This window comes from Panthera tigris, chromosome B3, assembly GCF_018350195.1.
Source record: "Panthera tigris isolate Pti1 chromosome B3, P.tigris_Pti1_mat1.1, whole genome shotgun sequence".
NCBI lineage: Eukaryota > Metazoa > Chordata > Mammalia > Carnivora > Felidae > Panthera > Panthera tigris.
This window is the reverse complement of record NC_056665.1, coordinates 21,402,487-21,425,811: the sequence shown is the minus strand read 5'-3', so window position 1 is coordinate 21,425,811 and position 23,325 is coordinate 21,402,487. Positions and strand designations below refer to the sequence as shown.

Below are 23,325 nucleotides of genomic sequence, written 5' to 3'. Positions count from 1 at the left end.
GAGCAGGGGAGGTGCAGAATCGGAAGCAGGCTCCAGGCTCTGAGCCGTCAGCACAGAGCCCGATGTAGGGCTCAAAGCCACGAACCATGAGATCGTGACCCAAGCTGAACTCGGTTGCTTAATTGACCGAGCCACCGAGGCACCCCCAAGGAAGTACATTTTAATGGTGAAATCTCACTACCTGTGGCAGGCACCTTTCTCAAACACCTGAAATCAAACCATATTGCTATTTACATGTTCTACCAACTCAGTACAGCTCAAATATTGAGGGCCCCTTATGTAGGGCACTGTGCAAGCCTATTTATTGTATTATTATTACACAGTCATTCTAATTTTGCTAAATACAGGAACTGAATGTTAGGAACTAATTTCCAATCTGATCAAATCTAGCAATATCTGTGGGTGATGGGCATTGAGGACGGCACCTGTTGGGATGAGCACTGGGTATTGTATGGAAACCAATTTGACAATAAATTATATTTAATAAAAAATCTAGCAATATCTAAGGTAATTAAAATAGGAACATGTGTATGTTCAAAACATTTAGTATAAAACTGTCTTAGTAAATAAATTAGGAGTGTATTTCTGCTCTATGTAAAACACAGTAAAAAACGTACTAAGAAGGCTTTATTTCTATATCCTGTAAATTCTGGCACACTCATAAAAGTTATATTTGTATAAGCTTAAAGTAAGCTCATTTTTTACTTTGATAAAGAGGAGTAAAGAATTGAACTCATATAAGGGGTTCTCTCCTTTGAGACTGTACAATTGCTTATTTTCTGAATATATATATTTATTACCAGGAGGCTCCTATAGGTTTACACAATTTAGATTTCAAAATTTTTAAATTTAACTCTTAGCATTGTCTTAGAGTTATTCCATATCAAAAATGCATTTTGGGGTTGCCTGGCTGGCTCAGTCAATAGAGCATGTAACTTGGGCGCCTGGGTGGCGCAGTTGGTTAAGCGTCCGACTTCAGCCAGGTCACGATCTCGCGGTCTATGAGTTCGAGCCCCGCGTCAGGCTCTGGGCTGATGGCTCGGAGCCTGGAGCCTGTTTCCAATTCTGTGTGTCTCCCTCTCTCTCTGCCCCTCCCCCGTTCATGCTCTGTCTCTCTCTGTCCCAAAAATAAATAAAAAAAAAAAAAAAAAAAAAGTTGAAAGAAGAAAAAAAAAAAATAGAGCATGTAACTCTTGACCCCAGGATCATGAATTCAAGCCCCATGTTGGACATAGAGCTTACACACACACACACACACACACACACACACACACACACACAGAGCTAGAAAAATGCATTTTGCTGAATATATATTGGAAATAAAGACAAATGAAGTCATCACCCTATCTCCAACATAAAAAGGACTATTTTATAGAAATTTTTATTATAAAATAAAAGACACATGAAATCACACATAACAAATATATGACTTAATTATTTTAAGATGAGCATCTTTATTTTTTTAATTTTTTAATGTTTATTTATTTTTGAGAGAGACAGAGTGTGAGCGGGGTGGGGCAGAGAGAGAGAGAGGGAAACACAGAATCTGAAGCAGGATCCAGGCTCCAAGCTGCCAGCACAGAGCCCGACGCAGGTCTTGAACTCATGAGCTGCAAGATCATGACCTGAGCCGAAGTCGGAAGCTTAACCAACTGAGCCACCTAAGCGCCCCAAGATGAGCATTTTTATAATCACCACCCATATTAATAGAATTTCCAGCTGCTCCAAAGTTTCACAAGTTGCAATCTCAACCACCTTCTTCCCCACAAAAGTGACCACTCTATTTATAGTAGCCAATTCCTTGTAAAAAAAAAAAAAAAAGATGATTCTGAAACTAGGTGGCTTAAAACACCTGTTTTATTATGCTCACAGATGTTGTAGGTCAGGAATTCAGATAAGACACAGATGAATACCCCAATTTGTAGTATTTGCTCACTTCTGTGGGGCAAATACTCCTACCATGACTAATTTCAAGCTACCCATGTGACATCACTGAATGTGGAGTTAGGAAAAGATACTAACAATTGGCTCTGCAAACCAGTGCAAACGGGCTACAGCATTCCAGTTTCTATTTCACAGTGTTTGAGCTGGGAAGACTCAGTGCCTGGAGGTGATTCAACCTCTTAAGGCTGACGTCATCTAGAAGCATCTTCCCTCATGTGTCTGGGGATGGATCCTGTTTGTCAGTTGGGATCCGAAGCTCAGCTTGAACTGTCCACCAGAGGACCTATGTATGGCCTCTCCATGTGGCCTGGGCTTTCTCACAGCATGGCAGCCTCATAAAAATCATGTTTCTTACAAAGTAGTTCAGGGTTCCCAAAGTGAGTGTCCCCATGAGCAAGGAGGAAATGTCATTGTTTTTTATAACCTACTCTCAGAGGTCATGCAGAGTCACTTCCACTGCCTTCTTTTTTTTTTTTTTTTTTTTTTTGGTTACAGGTGAGTCACTAAGGCCAGTCCAGATTCAAAGGGAGGGCTCCCAAATGGGAGGAGTGTTTGACATTTTGTAGGCATGCTTTAAAATCACCACACTTGCATTTCATTATAGCTTCATCACCTGAATGTCCTTTAGCGCTATAGTTGAGTCTTGCTCTCTCTTTTTTTTTTTTTTTTCACTTGCCAAATCTCCCCCATCCCTTTCTCTTCTTTACAATCTACCTGTTGAAGAACATGGGCCATTTGTCTTGCAAAGTTTCCTGCAATCTGAATTTTACTGGTTGAATATTCATATGCAGTTTGACACGTTTCATTGCTTCTGCAAGTTGGCAGAATTCAGAGGCTTACTCAGGCTCAGGTTCAATTCTTTTAGCAAGGCTATTGGGTGGTGTCGTTTCCTTCCTCATGAGGCACATATGTCTATTTGCCTCTCTTTTGGGGATGTCTGTGGCTGTTGATGCTGCCTAGATCCCTAATTCATAGCAAGCTGAAAATCATAATAATCTACCCTATATCTTTTTCTTTTATTAGTTAGAATACTTCATGAAGAAATGATTCCTTTCACCTGCTATTTGGTTTCACAGTAGTATGGTCCATACCATACAGCAAGGACAATGATTGATTTTTCCCATTTATTTGTCAGTTATTAGGATATTGAATTGATTCCCTCTCATCCTCTAATGGTGACTAGTAGATTGAAATATGTGTATATATATATATATGTGTGTGTGTGCATAACCACATCATTACCTCATGGATTTTAACATATCTATGTGTTTCAATCCCTTGCAATTATCATATTCTCACATTTTCTTTCCTTGAGTACATTAAATACGTTGCTCCATTTTCTTCTGGAATAAAGCATTGCTGCCAAGAAGTCTAAGGATTATCTAATTCTTTTTCATTTAAAAATCACTTGCTCTTTTTGTCCAGATACCCAAGGAAATTTGCATTATTTTTCCTTTAAAGTCCACTAGTTTTACAAGAACGTGTCTTAGTTTTGATAATTCTAAGTCAATTTTCTCAGGTGCAGTGTGTTCTCTCAGTGCAAAGTTTCAAATACATATATTTTTTTAATTTCAAGGAGGTTTTCTTAAAGCCTAGTTTGTAGTATTTGTTCTGTTTCCTAATCCCTGCCTCCTTCCCCCTCCCCACCCCCCCAGGTACTCCTATTACCTGTATGCTGGATCTCCTTTGCTTATCTTCAATGTTTGCCACCTTATCTCTGATCTTTTTAAATTCCATCTTCATTGATTTTTAAAATCTTCCTCCTGGGGCGCCTGGGTGGCTCAGTCGGTTAAGCGTCCAACTCTTGATTTTGGCTCAGGTCATGATCTCACAGTTCATGAGATCAGGCCATCACATGGGGCTCTGTGCTGACAGTGCAGAGCCTGCTTGGGATTCTCTCTCTCCCACTCTCTCTGCCCCTCCCCTGCTCACATGCATACATGCTATCATTGTCTCTTTCTCTCAAAATAAACACTTAAAAAACAAAATAAAATGTTCCTCCATTTCATCTTCCACTTCTCTTAATGTACTTACTCTATTGTACTTACTCTCTTAATGTACTTACTGTAATCAAATGTACTTACTTTTTATTTTTTTAATTTTTTTTCAATATATGAAATTTATTGTCAAATTGGTTTCCATACAACACCAAGTGCTCATCCCAAAAGGTGCCCTCCTCAATACCCATCACCCACCCTCCCCTCCCTCCCACCCCCCATTAACCCTCAGTTTGTTCTCAGTTTTTACTTACTAACTCTTGAGTGTATTTTAGTTTAGTCTTCATTTCCAAAGTAATTTTTTTATTTCTAATTCATTCTGAGTTTGTTCATTTCATTTTGATTGTTTCTAACTCCAATTTATATGGTTCGTTCATGTCTCATATCATTTTCTTAGCATCTTTTAAGGGGGGTGCTTAAAAGTTGATCTTTCCTGTGGGTATATCTTTCTGGTCTGCTTTTATTGTGTATAGAAGTGCTATTCTGTTCTTATTCTCTTTTTCACTACAGTAGTCTTCTATAGGATTTGACTTCCTTACTTTCCTATTGCTTGTTTTTACGTGAAATGGGTTTTCTTGAACTTTTTGAACAAAGCAGTTTCCAGGATAGCTTGTCTTGCTTCACAGAGAATCTTTTCTGTTTTCACAGTGTGGTCTTAAAATTTTTAAAGTTAGCTTACTTTTGGAGACTTTCTGGTCCTCCATTTTTTTCGGACCTTCTCTTCTCTTTGTCTCTATCTGGTTCACTTTTGTTTCCATGCCCAGCAGTTTGTCCTCAGTGTGGGTCCTTTCCTAAGGAAGTGCTGGTAGGTCAGTTTCAAGAGTTCCTACAGCTATATTGTTCCAATCTCTTCAGATCTTACCATGAGACCCCTGCACTCTCATGATGTTGGAGAGAACAAACACCCCTTCATTCTCAACTTGACTGGCTGGGCTTTCCAGTGAATACCTTTTAGCTATTTTGGAATTCTCCAGATGCCTCACTGATTCCCTTTGCTGATACCATAAAGATCTTGTGACTGCTATTGCTTTGTTCCCACTTACCTGCATACTGGAGATCATGAGAATATTGTTTCATTTAGATTGGTTGTAGATGTCATCCATGGGTTTGTTTTTGTTTTAGAGTTTCTTTGTCTTTTTTTATGTGGAGACCAAGCAATAATGCTGCTATCATTTCCCCCAGAATCTCCCCTCAAGAAACAGATTGTTTAAACCACTTAATAGTCATCTTAAAGGCCCACATACCCAGGCAATGGGAGAGTTTTGTAGACATTATGCATAACCATGTCTTCCCTTTTTCCACTGCTACCACCATCACCTTCTTTTATCTGAACTATTCTAATAGTTGCCAACTAGTCTCTCAGTTTCTACCATGCTGTACTCCCACAGCAATGGGAGTGATTATTTTTAAAATGTCAGCCAGAATTATGTCATTCTTAGCTTAAAATATTGCAAAAGGTTTTCTCAGCTTTCAGGCCCTATGAGATCTGGCCTGTTCTTTCTCTCTGACTTTCCTCTCCCAGTGGAGTAGGGCTGCATCAGCTGCACTGGCCTCAAACATACCAGGCACCCTCTCACCTCAGGACATTTGCGCTGCTCTCCCCTCTGTCCCCAAGCTCTTCCTCCTGATTTCTACCTGGCTTACTCCTTCACTTCTTTGGTCACTCTCTGCTCAAGTGTCATCTTGTCCATGACCACACCTCACCTACCATCACAAACTAGAATTCTCATCCTCTTCCCTTGTTTTATGGCTCTTATTACCCCCAAACATACTATATATCCATTTTTGTATATATCTTTCTACTCATAATGCCATGAAAGTAGGAACTTTGTCTTCTTGGTGACCTGAATAGTTGTTTTGTTTTGTTTTAGCACAAAGGTAGCACTCATACAAATTTGGTAACTGAATAAATATATAAAATTCCTAGCACCTAATAGGTATTCAAGAAATGTTAGCTTTTTTTTTTTTTTCTCTTCATAGGGGAAAGGAAATGATCTGTAGGGAATACCACTATCTCCCATGATAGGACCCATCATGGAAACAGAGTCATAAAAATAGGACAAAAGAGTGGCATTAGAGTCAAAAGAAGGTTGTAGTCAAAGTATCAAGGAGGTCACGGCTGAATAGAAGCCTTAAGACTAGTGCTATGGACTGCACTGTATCCTCCCCAAATTCATATGTTGAAGCCCTGACCCCTAAATGTGACTACATTTGGAGATAGAGCCTGTAGGAAGTAATTAAGCTTAATGAGATCATAAAGGGTGGAATTCTGATCCAACAGGATTAGTGCCCTTAAAAGAAGAGACACCAGAGTGCACATCCTCTCTCTCTTTCTTTCTTTTCCCCACCTTGGGCATATGAAAACACAACCACTGTTGGCAAACAAGTCAAAGAACTCTTAGGAGAAACCTATCTTGTCTATGCCTTGATCTTGGACTTCCCACCGTCTAGAACCGTGAGAAATAAATTTCTGTTGTTTCAGCATACAGTCTGTAATATTTTATTATGGTGGCGCAAGCAGAACAATATAATTAGGTATCTGAAAATGTCATAAAATTTAGGGTTAGGTCAATAAAAAAATCTGGAAACCAAAAGTTTTTCTATTTTTCTATTGTAGGGTCACATATTAGAGTTGTAGTTTCCAAGAAAACCAATATGGCAAAACCCAAATCACAGAGTAAGTCACTGAACTTTAAAGAAAAACTCACATATTACTTGGAGAATATTCATTGGAAAAAAAAAAAAAATCCACTCCCCCCCCCCCCCCCCGTTTTTCCTTCCAAGATTTTGTTTAAAATTTAAGTTAGTTAACATATAGCATAGTATTGGTTTCAGGGGCAGAATTTAGTGATTCATCACTTACATATAACACCTGGTGCTTATCACAAGTGCTCTCCTTAATACCCATCAATTATTTAGCTCATTTCTCTACCCACCTCCCCTCCAGCAACCCTGTTTGTTCTCTATATTTAAGAGTCTCTTATGGTTTGCCTCCCTCTCTGCTTTTATCTTATTTTGTTTTCCCTTTCCTTCCCCTAAGTTCATCGTTTGTTTCTTAAATTCCACATGAGTGAAATCATATGATATTTGTCTTTCTCTTACTGATTTATTTCGCTTAGCATAATACACTTTAGTTCCATCCACATCATGGCAAATAGCAAGATTTCATTCTTTTGATGGCTAATATTCCGTATTTTCATAATTTGGTTATTGTTGATAGTGCTGCTATAAAATTGAGGTGCATGTGCCCCCTTTGAATCAGTAATCTTGTATCTTTTGGATGAATGCCTAGTAGTACAATTGCTGGGTCACAGGGCAGTGATATTTTCAACTTTTTGAGGAACCTCCATACTGTTTTCCAGAATGGCTGTACCAGTTTGCTCTGGTTTTGAGATATAACTGACCTACGAGTTTAAAGCATATAGCATAATGTTTGACTTACATATATTGTGAAGTGATTACTGCATTAAGTTTAGGAGCATTTCATCATCTCATACAGACACAGTAAAGAGAAAGCAAAGAAAAAATTTTTTTCTTGTGATGAGAACTCATAGAATTTACTGTCTTAACAGCTTTCTTATATATCATACAGTTGTATTAACTATAGGCATCATGCTATCCTTAGTACTTATTTATCTTGTAACTGGAAGTGTGCACTTTTTGACCACCTTTCTTCAATTCCCCTCTCCTATCCCTTGCCTCTGGTAACCCCAAATCTGATCTTTACTGCATGAGTTTGTTGTTGTTGTTGTTTTTTTAAATCCATTTACGGTAGAAAAATCAGACTATTCATAAAATTTTTTTATTTTTTATTTTTAACGTTTATTTATTTTTGAGACAGAGGGAGACAGAGCATGAACGGGGGATGGTCAGAGAGAGGGAGACACAGAATCTGAAACAGGCTCCAGGCTCTGAGCGGTCAGCACAGAGCAGGATGCGGGGCTTGAACTCACTGACGGTGAGATCATGACCTGAGCCAAAGTCGGCCGCTTAACCGACTGAGCCACCCAGGCGCCCCTCATAAAAATTTTTAAATGTGTATGCACAGTGTTAATACCCATAATAACCCAAAGAACTTAACATTTTAAAGTACAATTGTGGTTCCTGAGCAAATGAAATCATGTGTTACCCAAACTAACAAGAAAAATCAGTAGTTTTCTAAATCCAGGATAAATTATTTTCAGAGAAAAAGCAAACTTTTGAATCTCAAATTTTTTTAATGTTTCAATTAGCAACACTTGTCAGTATGATTATGATTCATATGGTCATACTGGAGCTTCCTTGTGACATTAGTTATAAAATGCTGGATTAGGGGTTTATTCAGAGCAAAAGAAGGATCAACTCTCAACTAACAGATTCACCAAAGTGGTACATCACTAGCCCCCCTCCACCAAAGGCTGCTTCAGTTCGGAAATATGTTTCGAGTTAGGAAATGCCCTGTGCTCCATATGCTTAAATTCATCTAATTGTTAACTGCAAAATTAACAGGCGGACTTTTTGTTCCTTTGCCTAATGAAGGCCCCACACTGCTAGTGCCTCACTCTTGCTGGGTTTTTGATCATTTATCTGCTCACTAGGTATCTTTACCTGTGAGGATGGGTGAGAAAAGAAAGGACGTTAACTTGTTTAATATCTTTTATCCACATTAAATTTTAATAAGGAGGGTCAAAGTTATAATAAACTAAGTTGAGGAGTCTGAGTTGCCTGCCAATGTCATGTCAGTCCCTAGGCCCACGCTGGTCTCAACATCCCATGGAAATCAGCAGTCAGCTCAGCTTGGTAGGATATCCCAGTCTCAAAGCTTTGCGCAAAGACAACAGACGGGATGATGGAAGACAATCTTCCCAAACTGTAGGACCTTTAAGGGAGCTTTATCCAGACTGCGCTAGACGTTTAATCCTGGTCGCTGCTGGCAGCACTGGTCCACTTTCCCAGTGAGGTTCCTTCACATGCTGGACGCACAGTGTGACTGGCTGAGTCCGGGGCACCAGAATCCCTTTCCCTATGCCTGGGCTCCTCCCGACGACTTAAAACCACAATGCTCGCGCGAGCTGGGTGTCTAATGAGCCGCCGTCAAGGGAGCTGTGCCAGGAAAAGAGAGAGCTCTGAGCCAAGGTCGCCGGCCCCTCCGGCTACAGCCATGACCCCCGCGGGCCGCCGTAGGTCCCTGTGGGCCTCAGTGAGCCCTGCGGGCCGCCGTAGGAGCGCCCTCCCCAGCTGTCCTCTCAAGATGGCTGCCGAGCCTCGCTCCCCCCGGCGCGCTCCCTGAAGGTCCCGGCAGCAGGCGGGCGGCGCGAGTCTTGCGTTCCGGGACCAGCGCGGCCTAGAGGCCAGGAGCGGCCGGCCGCCGACCCCGCGCGCACCGTCTCTCGGGGCGGGGCGCCGGGCCCCTTCCGGGGATGGGCCCAGGCGCCCGAGTCGACCCAACTCTGCCCCGGCTCCTCCCCGCTCGGGCGGGCGCTCCGCCGTGTCCCCGCCCGTCAGTCCGCCCGGGCCGGCTGGCCGCAGACGGGGCCTGGGCGGCCGCACGGGGATCTCTGAGCCCGCGGGCGTCGGGAGGCGTCGGCGCTACCGCTGGCCCGCGGCGGGTCCCGGGTTGCGACCCGGCGGGGGCGAAAAGGCGGCGGCACCATGTTCTCCCTCAAGCCGCCCAGACCCACCTTCAGGTCCTACCTCCTGCCGCCGCCCCAGGTAAACAACCCCCTCCTCGAGAGCGCTCCTCTCCTTGGCGCTTCCGGGGAGCCGCCGGGGCCGACCCCCTCGGGAAGCTCCCCGGGTCTCCCTATCCCCAGCCGTGCGATTGCCAGAGCCCCGGCGCAGGGAAACGCACCTTCTCCGGAGCCCCCATGGATCGGTGGAAACTTGTAAAACTTCGCCACAGCCTTTCTCTGCCCGGAGACCTGTGATCCGTAGTTTTGCCGTGTGTGGGGAGTGTTTGGAATCGGACTTATTTAGCTCTTCGCCTGGCGATTGTCTGCGCGGTGGCCGCCAGCCTGAGTGCATCGTTTGTGGGCACCTGGTGAAGAGGTTACCTGTCATAAATGTGAACACCTGGAAACGGCATCGGCCGTTTTCATATTTTTGTCAGGCTCCCCAATCGATAATGAACAGATCTTGAAAAGATCTGGTAGAACATGTGAAAGATTTTAAGGGGGCGGGAGCAATATGTGTCTGTTGCATGTGTCATCACTTAGAAAACAAAATTTGCTTTGGTATCTCACGGGGGAGGAAAAGTTTTGATCTTGATTTATTTTGCTAATGTATTTCAGACTGACGATAAGATTAATTCGGAACCGAAGATTAAAAAACTGGAACCAGTCCTTTTGCCAGGTAAACATCAGAGTTTCAGCGGACACTTTAGTAATGTGTTTTGGTCCAGGATTATTCTACCAACTAGTACCATGTGGTTAACTTGTTTCTTCTATTTCATTTTAAACTTTATCCTGTTAAAAATCTAACGACTGAGGGCAGAAAAACTTGATGTTTGTCTTTGAAAATATAAGCACCCTAGGAAACTGTCAAGAATATCACTGTCTTTCTTTCTTTCTTTCTTTGTCTCCTGAAATGGTCATTTTTTAAGCAATCATTAATTGCTTAGGTAGGGAAAGTACTCTTTGCCCTTCTTGCCTGCAACTTCATGCATTAATGATTAATAGATCATCATTTTAACGGTATGAAAAGCAACTTTTATTATGTCTGGGTCTCTATACCAATAACAAAGCTTAGTGAACTTTGAATTACTTACTTGGCAATTGTTTTTTTGAAGGTGTCAGCTGTGTTTGCAAATTTACTTGTTTCAGTTTAGAATGGGGTTTCCCAACAGAGGCACTGTTGACATTTTGGGCCTGAGTATTCTTTGTTATAGGGGCTGCCCTGTGCATTGTAGGATGTGTATAACAGCATCCCTGGCCTTTGCCCACCAGATGCCAGCAGCACCCCCGCTCCTCCACCTCCTAGTTACAACAACCAAAACGTCTCCAGACGTTGCCAAAACTTATTTTTTTTGTTTTTTGCCTCTGGGAGCAAAATTTCCTCCCAGTGAAGAAGCACTGGTTTAAAGCAAAATTTACCTTAGAAGACCCTAAGAGGTAGAGGTAGGAATTGTGGTAGATAGCTTAGTTTTAAAACATAAAATATTTAATTGGTATTTTGAATTGTATAACAAGGTATAATAATTAGGAAAGTCAGTTGTTTAATGTGACTATAGAGGGAAGTAGTCAGATACTTAGGGAAGCCTGTTTTAAGCCTGAAATCTAATCACATACCAATTTGTGTGGCTACCGTCAGCATTTAAGAATCTTACTCGTTACTTAATGCTAAATCTAATAAAATGATTGGAACTTTATGGGTAGTAATTGAGCAAATATGGAAACTTTAAATTTTGTGCTTTAAAATTTTAAGTGTCAGGTAGGAACAAACACATTAAAAACGTCAACCTCTTAAAAATTATAGATGCAAACTCTTAAAAATTGTTTTTAGCTTTATTATGGGAGTTAGTTATAAATATTTTGCCTTTATTTTGTTAATGCTTTTTATCCTACCAGGGCGTGCTAAATAATCCTTTGTACTTTTCCTTAGTATTAACAATAGAATTAATAAGTAACCTTTGCTCCGTGTGCGTGCTCTGTTTTGGCCTTAGTCACTCCAGGCATTTCAAAGTCAGCTGTGGGAAACAGTACTCATCTTGAATGAGTGCCTGTGAGCTATTGAACTTTGGCTTCCTTTACTTTGTCTGAATAGGCCCTGTTCTTCGGCCTTGATGTCCCTCTTCCGACATTATGATTTGACTCTAATAAACAACAGGTCTTACATACAAATGATAGTGCTGGATTTTTTTAAGATTGAGTTTTATATTTAAAATAATGCTTATGAAAGTGTTACTAAGTATCAATGAGCTTGAAGGACTTCACACTGAAGGATTATGGTTCTGTAGAATTAGCTAAAACCTTACCTCTCTACTAAAAAGTCACAGTTTTCTGGGGAAGACATAAACTTATTTCCTGACTGTAAGTGGTTTACTTGTCCCAGAAAGGGCAGTTAAATCTGGATAGTCTGATTTGTGTTACATTTTCTTGCATTGGCTCTGGGTACACATATGTGATGGCTCTGGTACCCTGGGTTCTGTTTGCAGCTAACTTATTTCTTACAAAACACTTAGCCAATCCTAGATTAGTGCATCTTTTGCCTGCCTTCCTCACCCCTTCTGTTCTTACTTTCTCCTCTTGGCCTTCCCACACACTTACAGTTTCTATCTGACCACCCTGTTGTGGTCTCTCTTTCTTGCTTTCCCTCTTGAGTGACATGTCTGACCACCACTAGAACCTCTGTTGCTCCTTCTTTGGCCTGCATCCTACTACTCCACCTGTGAAATCTGGGAAGGCAGTTGGAAAGTAACTGAGGCATTGGTGATCTAAAGACATGGGCTAGGTTAAGGCTTTTACTGTAAGGGCTTACTTAATAATATAGTTCTTGCCTTCATTACAGTCAGCAACCAAGAGAAAACTTGGCCACGTCACCTGTGGCTTTACATAGGCAAGCAGAACAAGAAGGAATTGTTCAGATACAGTATTGCATGTTATGCTTGGGCATAGTGCCTTGGATTCAAGGATATCCTACTTTAGATGCCTGAAGTTTGAACTTTTATAAGCAGATGAAAATCAGACACAAAATCAGCTGTTTGTGTGCAGTTACTGTGTGCTCTGTTGGAACTTAAGGCTAAATTTAAAACGATCTTCATCTTTTGTTAAATGAAGAAAAGAGAAGACACTGGTCACTTAATTTAGATTGTGCTTTATGCTTTATGTTAGTAGTTTTCAGTTTGCCTGGTTCATGAACTTCCTTGAGATGGAGGTTGTACTTAATTCAACTTTGTGGCTGTGTTGTCTATTGTAGCGCATTGAGATGTTGATTGAGTGAATGACTAAATGAAAGAACCCCTCAGGGGCACCTGGGTGGCTCAGTTGGTTCAGCCTGTGACTCTTGAATTCAGCTAGGGTTATGGTCTCACGGTTCCTGAGATCAAGCCCTGCATCGGGCTCTGTGCTGACAATGAGGAGCCTGGTTGGGATTCTGTCTCTCTCCCTCTCTCTCTGCCCCTCTGCTGCTCACATGCCGCTCTCTCTCAAAATTAGTAAACTTTAGAAAAGAAAAAAAGAACCCCTTAGAACACCAGCTTGAATGGTTACCATAGACATGCACACATGCAGACAGACCAACTCTCAGATTCAGCAGTCAGAGGAAGACTTATTTTGTCATGTGTCTCTGCTGTCTCCCAGGGCCACGCTTCTTAAGAGAATTATTATCTAAGTCTGGAATTGAAATACAGTCCCTTATCAAAGCAGCTGGCTTTGTCTAGGCTTTCTCTTCATCTTCCCAGCATCATGGGAATCTTGGTCTTTTAACGATTATATATGTATAAAATCACTGCAATCCTTTTGAAAATAGGGAGAGTTTGAATTTTTAAATGAATGTGTGTGTATCTGTGTTCCTGTATATATTTGTTAAGACCAAGTACTGTCAGACTATGCTCATATCTTTGGATAGCTGCTGGACTGGTGAGGCAGTTCACTGAGCATCTGAGTGTAGCTCAGTGCTAGATGGGGAAAGTGCTGGGAGTAGTGCGCCTGGATCACAGCAAGACCTGTGGACAAGGTGGAAGATTGTGACCTATATCACTGTCTTCCAGGGTCTGGCTGGCATCAGACCTGGATGAAGTTTTTACCAGCTCTTGGTCAAATTAAGAAAATGCAGCTTTTTTCCATAGAACTAAATTGATTTTTTTAAGTTTATTTTTGAGAGAGAGAGAACACAAGTTGGAGAGGGGCAGAGAGAGAGGAGACAGAGAATCGCAAGCAGGCTCTGCACTGCCACTGCAGAACCCAAAGCTGGACTCAAACTCACCAACCGTGAGATCATGACCTGAGCCAGTCAAGAGTTAGTCACTTAACCTACTGAGCCACCCAAGCGCCGCTGAGCTAAATTGATTTAAAGGATTGTCCTATGTTCTGGGATTTTGTCCTTCCAGCTTCTGGTGTAGATATATTCTGTTAAAGGATGGTGACAATAGCTGTGTTTTTAAAGGAGTTTTTAAATTAACCAAATAAAGAAGGTTAGGAATTCTGTGTTGGTTGCCTGAATTGTTTTTGTAGTATACCTAATTTGTGGAATCTGAATTTGATGAGGTTTTCATAATATCATAGGTGCAAATTAATAAGTACTTACACAGAGATCATCATTAATCTTGTCTGCCTGGGAGTCTTTTCACTGTCTTCTGAAAACTTCACCCTCTCTCTTTTGACACATTGGTCTTCCAAATCCCCACACAGCCTCTAGTGTCCCCAGCAAGGATAACAACCCATCCCAGACTGCAAGAATGGGCACAGTTCTGCCTCTGGGTATTTTCAGATTGGTACTAAGCAAAGAGATACTTTTTGGTAATTCTTCCAGTGATCATAGTTCAGAAAACCTGCCCGGAAGAGTGAAATCACATGTTGGAGAGAGGCAGAGTCACACCACTGGGGGAGACTTCCAAAGGTGTTAAAGCTCCTCGGCTTCGTTTCTGACCCTTCAGCTAAGATCCTTAACTAATATATAGTTTCCAGGTTATTCCTCGTAAAGGCTGTTATCCAGGAAGCACCAGTTTATTATCTTCATGTGACAGATGAGAAAACTATAGTTGCACATGTTGTTACATATAAGTAACTTGCCCAGTATTGCACAGCTAGCAAGGGCAGAGCCAGAATTCTGAGCCCAACTCCCAGCCTGAGCCTTTAACCACTACGCAGCAGGGCCTGCCTGACCTCCCTGGTGACATTAGGGTAGATTTATGCTTTGGAACTGGAGGGAGGGCGGATTGGATGTCCACCTAGAAGTTATCTAGTAAGGTGAAAAGAGCTCTGTCCTTGGCTATGCCCTTTCCACAACAGTGACAGATTTTGACCTAACTTGAGCAACTTTGCGACTCAGCTGCCAGAAAATGGACCGTCTTGGGAGGCAGTGGACTTCCTGTCGCTGGCTGTGCCAAAGCAGAGGCTGGTGGAATGCCAGCGGCTTTGTCATGAAGTTGTGAGATTTGTAATAAGTAGGCTTAATGGCCTTTTGTCTCTTCTAACTCTGCAACAGGATCTTTTTAAGGATCTGTGATGTGGGAGGGAGGATTTGAGGCTTGGAACACTATGGCTAAGAGTAAGGAGTTAATTGTTCAGCAGGTATTGGATGCATGTTCCACACTGTTTGGCAGAGGAGTAAAAAGCTAAAAAAAGTTGGGGTCCTGTCTTGAGACAGTTTCTGTTTATTGGGGGAAATGCTTCAGGAGAGCAGAGGTTAAGAGAGCTCAGAGGAGGGTCACCTAAGCGAGATTTTTGGGGAGAGGGTGTCAGGAAATGACTTCTGCTCTGCATCTTGAGTGCCTGCTAAGCCTCAGCCACTGTGCTAAGGCTGTGTCTGCTCAGCTCTTTCCCCTTCCCATCTATAATGCCAGCAGGGCTTTTCAGCATTGAGATTAACTGTTAGATCGATAATGAATGCACTCATTGTCTGAGTCTTTTGTAATCGGATCAGAAAAGCATACGACCATGGGCCATCTGGAAAATGAAAATAGCCATTGTTGAGTAGATGTCTTGTTTATATATTTTTTTTACGCATTCACTGTTTAGACCTGTTTTATCTACTGTTTTTGTTTTCTGCCTCACTGTAGTTCTTATGTCTTCACTTGCATTGTAAATCCCTTAATGGTCCCCTTTCTCTTTCAAGTGTTTTATGTTTTGTGTTGTTTTTTATTTTTATTTTTTAGTTTGTTTATTTTGAGAGAGAGAGAGAGAGCATGTGTATGAGCTAGCACAAGCTGGGGAGGGGTAGAGAGAGAGAGAGAGAGAGAGAGAGAGAGAGAGCGAGCATCCCAAGCAGGCTCCACACTGCCAGCGCAGAGCCCGACTTAGAGCTCAGTCCCACAAACAGATCATGACCTGAGCCGATATCAAGAGTCAGATGCTTATCCAGCTGAGCCACCCAGGTGCCCCTTTGTGTTGTTTTTTAATACCCTTTTGTAGATAAGCTTTAGAGATGATTGTAGGCTGATTTTCTGTAGTATTTTAATTCATACGTACGTTACTTTTGAAAGTCCCGAAGGACTTATAACTCCATTTGGTGCAGTGTACCGTGTAACCATTGTGTTTGTCCCTCACCTATAGAGCCTTCAGGGCTGTTGTCCTTAGGCTGCTGCTGCGGTGCCATAAGCCAGCATTTTGTTACTCGCTTCCTCCGTTCTGACCACCAGTCTCTTTGTACCTTAGCTCCTGCTCAGAAACTCTTTGTGAACCTGCACAGGTAAAATCCTGCTTACCCAGGATAAAAATCCAAATTCTGTAACCTCTATAATTTGCTAACACTCCACCTTGCTGACCTCTGCACCGTTTCCCAGTGTTGATACTTGCTTCAGTCAGGCTGCTTCCTTTCTCTCTTCCAAATGCCTGTTTGCTTGTGTAGGCCTTTGTAACTATTTTATCACATGTTCTCTCTATCTCAGTCCTCTTCTGCCTGCAAGATTTCCTTCTGGTTTCTTCCCAGAGTCTGCACTTCTAACCGTCCTTCAGCCCACACTGTGGGTGGCACCTGCTGGAGGTGCTGCTTGATTACATGCTTTTTTGTATTGTGTGACCTGCAAAATTGGACTCTTTAGTATCCACGAGGGCATCAGAGTTGCACATGTTGTTACATATAAGTAACAATGTGTTTGTCTTCTGTATAGTTTCAACCTCCATTAGTAATTTTTAGGCCACTTAAATTCCTGAATTTATCTATAGCTAAGGTTAACAACTGGTCCCACTTTGCTCATGACTATCCTGTATTAGTGCTGAAAGTGCTGTATGCCGAGCCTCCCCTCAGTTCCAGACAGCCAGTCACCATATGTAAAGCCATATATTGAATTCTGCTTTGGGCCTAAATACATTCTATAGGTTAATTAGCCACTCTACACAGTAAAGTTTTGTCTTAAACTATTTTCCAAGATTAAAATGTATGAGAAAATTAAATTTTATTCATCAAAAATGGATTGATTTTCTAAATGTGTAAGGTATCATGAAAGATAATATGAAATTCTTTGGTTCTCCAGAAGTTAAAAACTTAGCTATACCATTTTTGGAGATTTATTAATTTTACTTCCTTTCTTATTTATTTTTACACATGGAAGGGTCTTAAGAAAGCAAATTTTGATTCCTTCCCAGGTGGTAGTAGAAACTCTTGACCTATCATCTTCTGATTTAGATAGCTTTTTCTGTGGTGCCTTCTGCTTACCCCACAGTGAAGCCAATTTCCTACTTTGTCTTCTATGAGGCCTCCCTGTGGCTTCCCTTCAGTGGTGTGCTGGAAAGTGCTTGGTGGTGAAAACCCTCCCACCAGGTCTGATTGCAGGCTGTCAACTTGGGAGCACAGAGCTAGGGGTGGAGGGTGTGGGGGGAGGAGGAACTCGATGGTTCTCATGAGCCAGTGCAAGCCTTCCAGCACAGCACTGCTCTGCCACCTGAGAAGCGCAGGCGCGGGGTCTCTGGGAAAACTTCATGGTCTCCTGGAGTTTTGAAGCTTTTGTTAGGTGTTTTTTTTCCTCAGGGGTCACTAATTCAAGACACACCAAGGACAGTCCAGAACTCTTCTATTTATGTATCTGTGCTCTCTAGGAAAAGGCCATTTTGTATCTTTTTCTTTCTTGTTTGTAAGCTAGTGTTGTGGCCCACAGGACTGCAGTACATAGTAGCTTTAACAACTCCTACCCAGTGTTACTTCCTTCTTACTAAGTATAAGCAGAAAATTATTGTGAGAGCAGACAGCCGTGTTACATGACCCAACCATTTTAAAGACTGATTCCATGTGAGTGAACATAATTTAGTGTCATCAAGTAAAACTCAAGCCAGGTTAACTTGACACTTAATTATACGTTTATAATAATAAGACCCAAATAGAGCATCTCCCCAGAAGTGCCCTCCTTTTCTTCCCCTGCCCCGTCCCGCCCTACTGCTCTTTCTCTCCCAAGAGCTTATTCCTGTTTTCTGCTCTCAGAGCTGTGTGACACTTAAGTTTCCTTAAAAGACCATAGCATAGAGTCCCCTGTTCCACTTTTGTTGTTGTTACTTTTCTATTTCTTGTCCAGTTTTTTCTCAGTTTTACTTTTAAATAAGCTGGAATTTATAAAAGAGTTGTATAAGAGTGCAGATAGTTAACATATACTGTTCACCTAACTTTCCCTAATGTTAACATCTTACATAACCTTGTTAAATTGAGCTAAATTAAAAAATTAGTATTGTTATTAACTAAATCGCAAGTTTTATTCACATTTCCATAGTCTTTCCACTGATGTCTGTTACTTGTTCCAAGATGACGTCTGGGATACTGTATTGCATTTAGTCATTATGTCTCCTTAGTGTCTTTAGTCGGACAGTTTCTCCATTTTTACTGATAGTTTGGTGAATTCTTTTGTGTTGGTGTATCGTTTTGAAATGTCTTCCCTCACCCCCTATTCTCCTTCCGTACTTTCTGGCATTCTGGAACTACCAAAGACTCCCAACTCCTCTTTTTGTTTTCTCTGCCCTGGCCCTGGAATTAGCTGTTTTTGCAAGGAGCTCTAGTTCCTTCTGTTGGAGAATGGTCTTAAATACCAAGATCTGTGTGCTGAATGTGCTTTTAGGCCTGGAGGGGACAGAGTAGAAAATATGCAAGTGTACTAGTAACCTAAGTATATACCCATTTCTTTATGTCTGCATCCATCTGTGTATATGTGAAAGTTCTCACTTAAGTAACCATGTCTAGCACAGGGGAAGGCAGACTTTCTGTAAAGTATCAGACAATAAATGTTTTCAACTTTGGAGGCCATAAATTCTCTTTTGCAAGCACCCAGCACTGCCTTTGTCCAATGAAAGGAGTCATAGATAATACACAAACAAATAAGCATGGATATGTTTCAGTAAAGTGTTACTTACAAAAACCAGGTCTGGACACATTAAATGTATTCTCTTTTTATCTTTGTCTCATTCTCAACTGCACTCATGGACTTGACATTTTACATTTGTGCCATCAGTAAGAGAATCATGTTGCTAGAGAAGAAGGGCTGTTCTAGAACGTGTGCATCATAAATACAATTGACTGATGGTACTAATGAAGTTGCCATGTCCTGTCCAACAAGACCTCCCATCTCTTTCTGTCCAATATTACATTCTCTTCCCTTCTCAGAAACCTAAAATCTTGTGGCATAGCTATTTTTTAAGTAAACTTTTGAATATAACATTCATAAGTATATATGAATCTTTAGCGTTATAAATGAATGAATTTTTGTAGCACTGTTTGAAGTCTTTGGGCAAGTGAGTTGGCTAGTTAAGAAGAGTGGCACAGGGGTGCCTGGGTGGCTCAGTTGGTTGAGTGTCTGACTTCGGCTCAAGTCATGACCTTGCAGTTCGTGAGTTCAAGCCCCGTGTCAGGCTCTGTGCCGACAGCTCAGAGCCTGGAGCCTGCTTCCGATTCTGTGTCTCCCTCTCTCACTACCCCTCTCCCACTCTCTCTGTCTCTTTCAAAAATAAATAAACATTAAAAAAAAAAAAAAAAAGAGTGGCGCAGCATGAAGTGATTGATGTAGGTTATACTTTGTGAGCCAGTAGTCTTACTTTGAAGAAGTCCGTGTTATAGGAGTAACATCTAACTCTGAGAACTGAGAACTGTGAATAATTAATGCAGGGTTGTTTTTTGTTTTGTTTTGTTTTGTTTTGTTTTGTTTTGTTTTTCAAGTTAAGGGTTCTCTGTAATTGGTAACGAAGATTTCTTGGTGGGAAGAAAGGTTGAGTATTCACTAGTTCACATTCTGTTATTGGAAAGCATTGGGTTCAAGGAGCTATGGAAGATTTAAATTTTATGTATTTGAACTATTTAATGAGTTTCAGTGTATATTTTTGTCTTTTCAAATTTTTTTCTCATTAGAATCCAGTTAAGAGTAGTACTTTGAATCTTTAGTTCTGTTTTTATGCTTCCTGTATTTAGATACAGTACATTTCATTTTATGTAAGCATAGAGAAATAAATACTGAAAATTTTCTTCTTACTAGTTTAAAAAAAATTTTTTTTTTAGAGAGAGCACAAGTGAGCAGCGAGAGGGACCCACACGCACACACAGAGGGAGAGAGAGAGAGAGAGAGAGAGAATGAGAATATCTTAAGCAGGCTCCATGCTCAATGCAGAGCCCAACACAGGGCTGGATCTCATGACTGAGATCATGCCTTGTCCTAGGCATTTGTCTAGGAACTGAAATTTCAGCATTGAAGAAAAATCAGCCCATCTTCTACCCTCATGAAGTATATGATCCTGAGGGTGGGACAGGCAGTGATTTTAATATATATATATATATATATATATATATATATATATATATATATACACACACACACACACACATATATATAAACAGTGGCTGTGTAAATGCTAGGAATTACAAGTGTATGATGCTAGGATTGAAGGATTTAATCTAGTCAGGGAGATTAAAACAAGCCATGGGGGGGGGGGCATTCCTGAGAAAGTGATTAGGCTAAAGGAGAAGAAAAGAATATTCCAGGAAATGGGAACAAGACGTGCAAAGACTCATGTGATGGAAGAAGTAGGATCCCTAGAAGGATTAAAAGGGCACTGTCGCATGATAGTGAGGAGGACAGTGTTAGAGGGCGAGAGGCACAGGGCCTCACAGGCTATGTGAAGGAGGCTTGGTTTCAGGATGGACAGCTACTCAAATGGTATAAGCTGAGAACTTGACATGAGTAAATTTCAATTAAATCCTCAAGTGAATGTTAGGTTGCTGTTCTTATAATAGGCTTATGCATTTTTAAGTATAAAAGTTATTGCAATTCAAATTTACTATAACATTAGTTTTGTTGAGAGAAAGATCGTTTTGAGACGATAGTTGCATTCTTGAATTGGTAAGTATTTGGGGCCTGTCTGCAAACAGGTTCTACCACCACTGTTAAGGTTTTCATAATGATAGTGCAGATGAAGTAGATCAGTACCCTCACTTGTCCACCATTGACTCTGGAGGTGAATTGCTTAAAGGTGTCCTTGGGTCTATTTGAGTATTAGATCTTGAAATTAAGGTTTATTTTAATGATGACCACACTTTAAATTCCTGTCAAAGCACATTATAAATTTTGTTTTGACCTCTTATGTTTCTTTCTTTAATCTTCGCTTTTAACTCTAAAACTATATTTTAAAGTTTTATTGGCGGGTAAGTTCAAATTTGGGTGCAGAGAGACACTCACTTTAGCTTTGTGGAATATACCTTATTTAAAAAAAATTTTTTTTAATTCAATTTATTTAAAAAACGAAAAACTGTTCTCACCCATTTCTCCCATCCTCCACCTCTGGCAAACTAATTCTTCTCTGTACCTAAGACCTTGGGTTGTTCTTGTTTGTTTGTTTGTTTGTTTGATTCCATATATAAGACAGATTATGCAATATTTGTCTTTGATTTATTTCTCTTAGCATAATGCCCCCAAGGTGCAAGCATGTTGTTGCAAATGGCAAGATTTCATTTTCTTTTTCAACTGAATAATAATCCTGTGTGTGTGTGTCTGTGTGTGTGTATCACATCTTCTCTATCCATTTGTCCATTGATGGACACTTACATTGTTTCCGTATTTTGGCTATTGTAAATAATGCTGCAGCTACATGTGGGTGCAAATATCTTTTCAAGTTATGTTTTCATTTTCTCTGGATGAATACACAAAGGTGGAACTGCTGGGTCATAGGGTAGTTCTATTTTTAATTTTTGAGGAACCTTTATACTGTTTTCCACAGTATCTGCACCAGTTTACATTCTCACCAGTAGTGTACAAAGGATTACCTTTTCTCTACATCCTCGACAACACTTGTTATTTCTAATCTCTTTGATAATAGCCATTTCAATAGGTGCGAGGTGATACCTCATTGTTCTTTTGATTTGCACTTCCCTGATGATTAATGATGTAGAGCATCTTTTCATTTTCCTGTTGGCTATCTGTATGCCTTTGGAGAAATATTTATTCAGATCTTCTGCCCATTTTTTAAATCAGGTTTGGTTTTGTTTTGCTGTTGAATTATATGAGTTCTTTATATATTTTGGGTGTTAGCCTCATATATATAATTTGAAGGTATTTTCTTTCATTCATTAGGCTGCCTTTTATTCTGTTGATAGTTTCTTTTGCTGTGCAGAAGCTTTTTAGTTTGATGTAGTCCTACTTGTTTGTTTTTGCTTTTTGTTGCCCTTTTGGTGTCAGATTAAAAAAATTATCACCAAGGCCTATGTTAAAGAGATTACAGCCTATGTTTTCTTCTAGGAGTTTTAGGGTTTCAGGTCTTATATTCAAGTCTTTTTTTTTTTTTTAATTTATTGTCAAATTGGCTTCCATGCAACGTCCAGTGCTCATCCCAACAAGTGCCCTCCTCAATGCCCATCACCCACTTTTCCCTCTCCCCCACCTCCCATCAACCCTCAGTTTGTTCTCTGTATTTAAGAGTCTCTTACAGTTTGCCTCCCTCCCTCCCTCTGTGTAACTTTTTATTCCCCTCCCTTCCCCCATGGTTTTCTGTTAAGTTTCTCAAGATCCACATATGAGTGAAAACATATGGTATCTGTCTTTCTCTGTCAAGTCTTTAATCCCTTTTAGGTTAATTTTTGTGTATGATGTAAGATAGTGGTTCAGTTTCATTCCCTTGCATGTCACTATCTAATTTTTTTTTTAATTTTTAATGTTTATTTATTTTTGAGAGACAGAGAGAGACAGCATGAGTGGGGGAGGGGCAGAGAGAGAAGGAGACAGAACATGAAGCAGGCCCAGGCTCTGAGCTGTCCGCACAGAGCCCAACATGGGGCTCGAACTCACGAACTGTGAGATCATGACCTGAGCTGAAGTCGGACGCTTAACCAACTGAGCCACGCAGGCGCCCCTAATTTTTTCTTTTTAAAATTTTTTTGTTTTAGAACAGGTGAGTGTGGAAGAGGGGCAGAGGGAGTGAGTATCTTAAACAGGCTTCACACTCAGTGTGGAGCCCAATGTGGGGCTCAATCCCACCACCCTGGGATTGTGACCTGAGCCAAAATCAAGAGTCAGACGCTTAACTGACTGAGCCATAGGTGACCTGGCTATCTAATTTTCTAAACACCATTTACGAAAGAGACTGTGCTTTCCCCAGTATATATTCTTGGCTCCTTTGTTATAAATTAATTGATCACGTATGTGTGGGTTTATTTCTGGGTTGTCTATTCTGTTCCATTGATTTATGTGTCTGTTTACCAGTGCTGTATTACTTTAATTACTATAGGTTTGTAATATAGGTTGACATCAGGGAGCATCACACCTTCAGCTTTGTGCTTTTACAGGATTGCTTTG

General features: G+C 40.8%; 1 protein-coding gene and 1 long non-coding RNA gene across 2 annotated transcripts in view; one reads left to right on the top strand and one right to left on the bottom strand.

Annotated features, from left to right (window-relative positions):
- Window positions 1-7,953: 7,953 nt before the first annotated feature.
- Window positions 7,954-19,367, bottom strand: LOC122239408. Its single transcript, XR_006218463.1, has 3 exons — window positions 18,908-19,367; window positions 9,772-9,957; window positions 7,954-9,023 (listed from the first exon to the last, which is right to left on the bottom strand). It is a non-coding gene; the product is annotated as an uncharacterized LOC122239408 (long non-coding RNA).
- MTMR10 (myotubularin related protein 10) overlaps window positions 9,192-23,325 on the top strand; it is a 55,638-nt gene continuing 41,504 nt past the window's right edge. The window contains exons 1-2 of the mRNA XM_007095876.3: window positions 9,192-9,632; window positions 10,211-10,271. Coding sequence (XP_007095938.2) covers window positions 9,573-9,632; window positions 10,211-10,271 — 121 coding nt within the window. The 5' untranslated portion in view covers window positions 9,192-9,572. The remainder of the gene's footprint in view (window positions 9,633-10,210; window positions 10,272-23,325) is intronic.